This window comes from Lactuca serriola, chromosome 2 (genome assembly GCF_051521515.1).
Source record: "Lactuca serriola cultivar US96UC23 chromosome 2, Lser_US96UC23_V15, whole genome shotgun sequence".
In the NCBI taxonomy this organism is placed as follows: Eukaryota; Viridiplantae; Streptophyta; class Magnoliopsida; order Asterales; family Asteraceae; genus Lactuca; species Lactuca serriola.
Window position 1 is genome coordinate 208,767,767 of NC_136409.1, and position 9,009 is coordinate 208,776,775.

The 9,009-nt window shown below is 34.6% G+C and overlaps 1 protein-coding gene across 10 annotated transcripts; it reads left to right on the top strand.

Moving 5' to 3' along the window:
- The first annotated feature begins 5,505 nt into the window (after positions 1 to 5,505).
- On the top strand, positions 5,506 to 7,751 carry LOC145088322 (uncharacterized). Of its 10 annotated transcripts, none has more exons than XM_079026588.1 (5): positions 5,506 to 6,411; positions 6,989 to 7,054; positions 7,199 to 7,272; positions 7,345 to 7,413; positions 7,499 to 7,751. In XM_079026588.1, exons 1-3 carry the CDS (start codon positions 5,619 to 5,621, stop codon positions 7,204 to 7,206), a joined length of 867 nt encoding a protein of 288 aa, XP_078882714.1. In that variant the 5' UTR covers positions 5,506 to 5,618; the 3' UTR covers positions 7,207 to 7,272; positions 7,345 to 7,413; positions 7,499 to 7,751. The 10 variants fall into 10 exon arrangements, with proteins under 10 accessions (XP_078882714.1, XP_078882713.1, XP_078882717.1 ...); XM_079026587.1 differs by having other exon boundaries at positions 7,345 to 7,402; XM_079026591.1 differs by lacking the exon at positions 7,345 to 7,413 and having other exon boundaries at positions 6,989 to 7,074.
- The last annotated feature ends 1,258 nt before the right edge of the window (positions 7,752 to 9,009 follow it).

The window sequence follows — 9,009 nt, forward strand, 5'->3', positions numbered from 1 at the left end:
TGTTTTTGGAACGAAGTATGAATCATCTTCTTGATTTAACCACTTCAACAATTCAAGTTCCTCTTCTTAGCTATAAGAAGGCTCTTAGAGGATGAATTGTGATAAGGTCTCTAAATCATTAAGATGATCACAAAACTGATACGAAAGTACTCTCTCCCATCTTTTCAGATTTGAGAAACATTTATCCTTCTACCTAATTTGATTCTTCTTATTCGCTCTGCCATACATTGGAACCTTTTCCAATGTCTCAGAATTACACTTAAGCTTGTAAGTATAACCATATTTACTGAGCTATAGTAAATTATGACGAATAATCTTATCGATCTTTTGTGGTGGACTTAATCAGTGCACAAGACCGTGTAGTCGATCCCTTAGTCCTTCACTTGACTCACACATCCATGTGAACAAGTAATTAGTCTTAATTTTCCAATACTTGAAAGTTCTCATTCATCATGCTATACAACTTGCATGATTCCAAGTTCCGGTCCAATTGAAACTTGGATGATGAGAATCTTTCCTTATTTGGTAAATTTAGACATTACCACAAATGAAAGAATCAATTTCATACTTCCACTATTGCTATTAATGGAATCTTATAAGCAACAAAAATTTCCACAGATGCCATTGTAAGGATATTTTAAAATAAATAAAATAAAAAATTTTCCTTTTATTTTAAAAACTTTGCGGAAGAACTTGTCCTTACAATCCATATGAAAACTTGTTATCTATTCCTAAGCAATATCTCATAACTCCTAAGAAGTAGCTCAAGAATCCGATTTTCAAACTATGCGATAGAAATCCATCTACGCCATCAGATTCAACATATTCTTTCTTTAAGTTTCTTCACTTTTCTTTGATTTTTAAAACATCACCATGTGACCCAGTCACATCATGTATCAAGAATCTCAGAATAGAAACTTAGCAGAGTTAGATAGTGGAATTTACCTGAAGTGGAGTCAAACTTATTGACTTTAACATCCTTAGGTAAATTTGGCAGCTTCGCAACCAATGCCCCTTCCTTTGGCAATATAAACATATGGACCCTTTGATAATGGTACAAGGGACTATCACAGACTTAGCTTTTCTCTTTACCATTTGGTCAACCGAGTTGACTCTGGCCGATCCCTTTACCATTGGGAAGAGAATGCTTTTCTGGATTTCCTGTGTCACTATTGTCAATGTCCATCAAGTTTTAAGGAAGTTGATCTTAACAAATAGATAAGATTATTAAGGGTCTTGTCATAGTCTGTTTCATAGGTGTCCCAAAGGAACTCACTATGTAACTTAGAAAGTGATTGAACCACCAACTTTCTCAAGACTTTGACACCCAACTCTCCCGGCTTGTCAATATATGACTACATCTCCAAGATGTGATCACACCTAGACCTTACCTTGCCAACAGGGCTTGAGTGACCTTGAACTTGTGGGTTAAGGAGAATAATTGGAGGAGGTGAAAGAAGTATGATTTCCATGGGACATCATCTTCATTTAGGAAAGCTTGTTTCAAGAGATTTAGAAAGATCATAAATGTGTAAACCAGACATCTTTTGGGAGATATTCAAGATAGTTGATCTTAAGTCCTTAATATAACACCCAATATGAAATATTAAGGCTAGGACCCAACAAACTATTTTATAACTTAGAAGAGGGATGCCGTAATCCAAGCTATAAAATATTTGAAGGTAGGTGAATGACGATTCACCAATTTCCACCAAGATAAACGAAATGTATTATTAGGTTTTAATTGGTTTTGAAACTCCTAGATCTATTGAGATTCATTGAACTGTTCAATGGCATGTTTCAATCTCGAGTGTGCCCTTCAGGTTTTGTGACTGGGATGCCGAGGATCACAAAACAAGGTGTGAAGTAACCATGCAAATTACTTGGTACCCTTAAGTTTTTACCCCTCAATCGATGTGCCGGTTAACCACACACGCTCCACCGATACTATGATAAACATTAAGTTACCCTTTGCCTACCTTGTTAAATACGAGTTAGTGTGCCGATTAACCACACACGCTCCACTAACCGACTTAAACAAAGTGCAAAGTGTAATTTCATGGATTAGCACCTTATTCACATTTTCCTAAGTAACTAAGATTGGGTATTTATAAGAGTTTAGTTACTTAGTATTTATCATTAATACTTTTAATGAAGGGATAATTATAGTCCTGTCAAACCCGTTCGGCTAACGACCCTCCACCAGTCAAGCAAGCGGTGGATGAGAGTGAACACCCATTAAGTTGCCATTTTATAGGCAACAACCTTATACCCACCTTATAGACCGGCTTCGTGAATGAGGCCTACTAGCGGTAAGACTGACTTTACTCTTATACATATATATATATATATATATATATATATATATATTATTATTATTATTAACTTATAATATTATAAAGTATAAGGGTTGAATTTTAATTCTTTAAAATTCTAAGGGCTAACTTGGAATTAAAGTATTCATAAGTGAAAACTTTTCAAATTCCAAAACTTGAGGGCAATTTTTGAAACTATTCAAAACTAATTAATTCCATAACTTATGTGTTTAAAGTAGTTTTAATCCAAAAACTCTTCAAGTTCCATAACTTGAGGACAAGTTATGGAAGACTTTAAACTAATAAAAGAATTAACTTTTCTTTATTTTATAACTTATGGAATTAATTAAGGTTACACTTTTTTTTTAATTTATTATTTAATGAAGAGACTCTTGGTCATCCATAACTTGAGGACAAGTTATGGAGTCATAAAATAATTTAATGAGGAAAAAGACTCTTCATTTTGTAACCTATGACAACTTTTATGAGTTTTAAGATTCATAAATGTGACTTATAAGTTACATAAACACATTTTATGAACTTCTTTTAGATTAATTTGGATTAAAACCAACTATCACATAATTTTATTCATTAATCTAAATTCACTCATAAAACAAGGTAAAACAAAAAACTTTTGGTGATCCATAACTTATTCTTAAGTTATGAAATCCTTTAAAACATTAACACCAAATTTTGTAACTCCATAAAAACTTTGAATCAATTTTTTTTAAAACATTTTCATATCCATAACTTATGGAGGTTTCAAAAAATAAAACTCTTTAGATCAAACTTTTAAAACTAATAAAATAATCATATCATTTTATCGTTTATTAAATTTGACCTAATTCAACTCATAAAGCAAATTATTCAAATTTTACAAATAATTAGTTTTTCACAAGAACAAGTAATTATCTTAAAATTTGACAAACTTCATGTTTTTCTTCTTTTTTTTTTTTAACTTTGAAAATAAAATATTTGCATCAATATAACAGAAAACAACCCGTGGCTCTGATACCACTGTTGGGTTTTGAGCATTCTAACACTCCTATGGTGTACATGCAACCCTATAAACCTTGGATCTATGTTTTCTCTATAATACATGCAAATAAGAACTTTCCAAGGCTTTAATCCTAACTAGCATATTATGAAGTCCTTATACTACAAAGTACTAGTTAGATGACATATCTTTTGATGTAGCTTGACGTCTTCAAGCTTTAAGAGCTTAGCCCCAATAGTGTAGAAGCCTCAAATGGAATCACAAATCACCAAAATACCTTGGAAGACTTTAGAGAATATGGATACTTGGTTCTCTCTAGTGAAATTGGCTAGCCCTTCTTAGTTTACCACACACTAGTGCCAATTTCACCAACCAAGGACATCTTTATATAGTATGGAGGATTAGGGTTAAACCCTAATACCCATGACCTTTCATTTCCTAGGATCCATGGGTTAAACACTCCATGGAATATCCATGAAAGCTTAGCCCAACCTAAATGTATTTGGCCAATTCCATATATATAAGAGTCCATATTTAATTAGTTCCTTTTGATCACTTAATTAATTATAAATTAATTCTTGATCAATACTAATTAAATAATATGATTCCATATTAATATATTAGAACTTATAATATATTAATATTAATCATAAACATACTATTCTCAAAAGATTATCCATATAAATTGTGTCGGTGAAGTGCAACCCAAATGGACCATGCCGGGTCGGGTCAAGTACATATCAAATATAGTTATGGACTTAGACATTAATCCAACAATAATAACTTTACTTATAAATAAAACACTCATTTTATTCAACCATCAAATTTCAATTACATTTTAGCTATTTCAAGTTTCTAAATATCTATCTAATCACTAAAACTAATATCGTCCTTCAGCCCTGATGCTCCTAGCATGTTGCAAATGCTTAACCCTACTCAGTCCCTTCGTAAGGGGATCTGTTGGGTTCTCTTCTGAAGATACCCCCTTCATTACGAATAATCCTTCTTCTATTTGATGTCGTATGAAGTGATATTTTCTGTCAATGTGTCTGGATCTGCCATGATCCCTTGGTTCCTTGGCTAAGGCGACCACACCCTCGTTATCACAAAAAATATCCATAGGCTCCTTTATAGCTGGTACAACTCTAAGGTCTCCGATGAAGCTCTTTAGCCATATCGCTTCCTTCGACGCTTCACTTGCTGCTATATACTCTGATTCTCACGTTGAATCAGCAACAGTCTCCTGTTTGGAACTTTTCCAAGTTAGTGCTCCTCCATTTAAGGTAAATATCCAGCCCGACTGAGAGTAGAAATTATCTCTGCCGATCTGAAAGTTGGCATCAATGTACCCTATCACTCTCAAGTCATTGCTCTCACCGAGGGTAAGGACCCAGTCCTTTGTCCTTCGAAGGTACTTAAGAATGTTCTTTATCGCAATCCAGTGAGCTTTACTAGGATTCCCTTGATATCTACTAACCATGCTCAAACAAAGGCTACATCAGGGCGAGTACATGTCATTACATACATGATCGAGCCAACTACAGAACCCCTCTCCTAGTTAATATAACTATTTTACGATTGCAATATCTTTAAGATCCTGGTTCACTTTTACTTGTAGATTAACCAATTTGTAATTGCATTTTAGGAGTTAGTTTAGGAATGTTCCACATGTTTACTAGCTAAAGTTTAGATGCAATAGATGAAAGATGTCATAGTTTATAGTCAAGATACCACAACAAAAGTTACTTTATAAGGTTTTAGGTTAAAAAGAAAAAAGAAAAGAAAAATGTTAATCGAACAAAAGGCTTCTACTAAAACCAAGATTCTAAAAAGCTCATCATGGTTTCAAGACTTGTACTTGACACCACACTTAAACAAAATGTTGACATAAGTTATATATGTATATGAAAATTAATAATAGTAGAATATATACACACACACACACACAAAGTTGTCACTTTAAGTCACACCATACAAATGACGTTGCTCGTCACAGTTCGTTAAAACTTGATATATGACATTGCCGCAAAGTTATGCCTAACCTTATTTAAAACCTTGACTAAAACCAATCACATCAACCGGTTGTGAATATAAAAACTAAGAGGGTTAGAATGTAAAACCGTTAAAGTAGAAGGTCCATATAAGTCAGAATAAAAGCGTGGGGGCTCTTTTCTACCAAGAACGTATGTATATCCCAATTTCCTTTTTGAACTTGCTCCCCCCTTTCTAAAACCCTAACCCTCTTGCCCTCTTGGCGCTCATCGCTTCCCGAAATCTGCCATACCTTAACCTTCAGATCGACGACAATGTCGATGTCGAAGGGTTCGAAGATGCTGCAATTCATAAATTACCGTATGCGGGTCACAATCCAAGACGGCCGTCAGCTAGTTGGTAAGTTCATGGCCTTCGACCGCCACATGAATCTCGTCATTGGAGATTGTGAGGAGTTCCGTAAGCTCCCCCCTGCAAAAGGTGCTAAAAAGAATGAAGAACGCGAGGACAGGCGGACTCTTGGTCTCGTTCTTTTAAGGGGCGAAGAGGTGATTTCCATGACTGTTGAAGGCCCTCCGCCACCTGATGAGAACCGTGCCAAGGCTGTTGGAGCGGCTGCGTTGGCCGGTCCCGGTCTTGGTCGTGCTGCTGGCCGTGGAATCCCAACTGCGCCTTTGATTCAAGCTCAACCGGGTTTAGCTGGACCGGTTAGGGGAATTGGTGGACCGGCTCCAGGCATGATGCAGCCGCAGATTTCTCGACCTCCTGTTCCGAATATGTCTGCTCCGCCGATGAACTACCCGCAGGCTCCTGTGATTCGACCTGGACAGATGCCGTACCCCGGACAGGGTCCTCCGCCTCAGATGCCACGCGGACCACCTCCACAGATGCCGCCTCAGTTTGCTCAACGGCCTCCTGGTCAATATCAGGTGCCTCCCCCCGGTCAATATGGGCAGAGGCCTATGGCTCCCCCTCCCCAGATGATGAGGGGTCCACCACCACCTGGGGGCGCTCCACGTCCCGGTATGCCTGGTCCACCTCCACCTGCTCGGCCTGGTATGCCTCCTCCTGGTGGGCAGATTCCTGTATTTGGGCCTCCTCGTCCTGGTATGCCTCCTCCGCCAAACTCTCAGCAGCAATGATTGGTACGTGTCTTCTTATTGGGCATCCACCTTTCTTGGACTCGCTAGAATGTCTCTCCTTGGATGATAGTACAATTGTTGTTCTACAGAAGGCTTTAGTTTATTTCTTAACTATCAATTTGAATCCGGATTCAGTTTAAGTAAAATTAGACATGTTGTTGGTTACACTAGGCTGCTTCTGCGTTGTCCAAAATCTTGCAGGATTTACTGTTATTTTTGATGATTAATGGTATTAATCTTGAGTAGGATGAACTGTAATGAGTGTATCATGGTACTCATCTTGCATAGGACAATAGCTGATCTTATGCACTCTTTAATGTAGCAGCCACTTAGTAAGCTAAGTTATGGCGATATATGAGCTTAAAGAGAATGTTATTATATAATTTAAACTTGAACATCTGAATTTAGTAACTATTCAACCTTAACAAGTGTAACCTTACTCATATAGCAACTTACTGAACTGAGAGTCATACCCAGTAATCTATTTATGTTTGGGAGTAGAACTTATGGCTAATAAACGATACAATTATCTTCTGTGACAGGCAAATCTGTGGAAGATGTTTTTTACTGGGAATTCAATGCTTATAAGCTGCAGAAAACATGTTCAGGTTGAATATTTCCAAATAGGGTTTGTATTGGTGTTTAAACGTTACATTCTTGTTGGACTTGATTTTGTTTTATGTTGGATTTGGCAAATGGCAATTAGCACATATCATAAAGTCATGACCATTAAAAAAATTATCATTTTGCAGAAGTGTGAGTTCAACTGGTGGCGCCCTTGTGTGTGTGTGTGATCTTTATGGCTGGCTAATGGCTATATATATAAGTATATTTTCTGTTCCCCTTCATCTCTCTCATTAGTTGTTATGCAATCACTTCTTTTGAATATTTGGATTAGGTTCTCATCAGAATCAGATGGCTTCCAAGTTCTAAGTGACATGGATTCTACTTTTTTGGTATTTCATATGTATATGTCCCGTTGATAAAAACTAGTTTTTTTTTTTTTTTTTTTTTCAATGAAAAGGGTTTGACATTTTTTCCACACATTTCAGGTACACGTCTTGACTACATTTTCAACAATGTTTTTTGTCATTAGTCCTGGAATTTAGTTTTGTGTGCTATTTGGGACCATGTCATTTTTGTTTTGTACCTTGTATTAGTATTGGTATTAGTATTCAGTATTAAATCCTTTAAGGGATGCGATTAAGTATCCCTGCATTAAGGATCAAAAGCTTATGATTTAGAGTTTAAATAGCATCATTTAGGAACAGTTCAAAAATCAAGAAGATATTCACTTATTAAACATTTCACGTGTGCAAATTTTTTCAAACTTTCAATCTCGTATGATTAATAACTTGAGGTGAGTTTTGAAAATTGAACAAAAGATAAATGATGTTGAGCAATCGAAGGAACAGTTCTTTAACGATTATGAAAACTTCAAAAATCTACTTGTACTACTCAAAGCAATTTGGATGACTTTGTCGTTTCTACCATTGTTATTGATTCATCGTTGTGCTACTACTTTTGAAATCAGTTATTAAAAAAAAAAAAGTCGTTTTGGAGGAACGGCTTCCTTCATCAATAGTACCTACGTTTCATAATTGGTCTCTATTGGTGCTCTTGCAATTTTTGTATTGATTTTAGAATTTCTGCAATGTTTTTGGTCCATATTCGATATAAAACAACCATATTCTTTAGGGAAATCTGCAATAAAGTTATTGCATCTGAAGTTTGATTCTATTAACACAAAAACCGTCTTTGATTTATTATCTGAAGTTTGATTCTGTTAACACAAAAACCATCTTTCATTTATTTATTTATTGGTTTATTTTTTATGCAATTTAGTCCAAAAAACTAGCACACTTGCAAGAAACCATTGTTCTTGACAAATATATCAAAGTTTAAGGACTTTTCTGAACATTAGTAATCACAAATGACTTTGTCAAGAGTAATCACAAATGACTTTTTCCTTGACAGGGTTAAAGTTTTTGGACTTAATTATATTTTTGACAAAACTGCAAAAATGGTCCCTATGGTTTCTTATTTTATGTTGTTACGGTCAAAACGTTTGAAAAGTTGCAGATATGGTCATTTTCAATAAATTTTGTTGTGGTTTTGGTACCTCGTCCGTTAGTTGGTTGTTAACTTCCTTAAAATAACAATTTTACCCCCATGGACCATTTTCGCAGTTTTGTCTTTTACTATACTATAAGGACCATTTTTGCATACATTCTTTTTTATTTTATTGAACTATTATATATTAATAGATATTATTTTTAATATATAATATTATATATTAATAAATATTCTTTTATTGGATTATTAATTTATTTTAGTTGATTTCGTCTATTTTTTTGTTGGAATAATTAATTTTTATTGAATTATTATATATCGATACATATAGTTTTTAATAAATAATATTTATATCATAATAAATATTATATTACTGGATTATTAATTTTTTTAGTTAATTTTTGTAATTCCTTTTTTTAATTATTTTTTATTGGATTATTACTTTTAATTTATTATTTTATTCATATACTAAATATTGTTTTATTTGGAC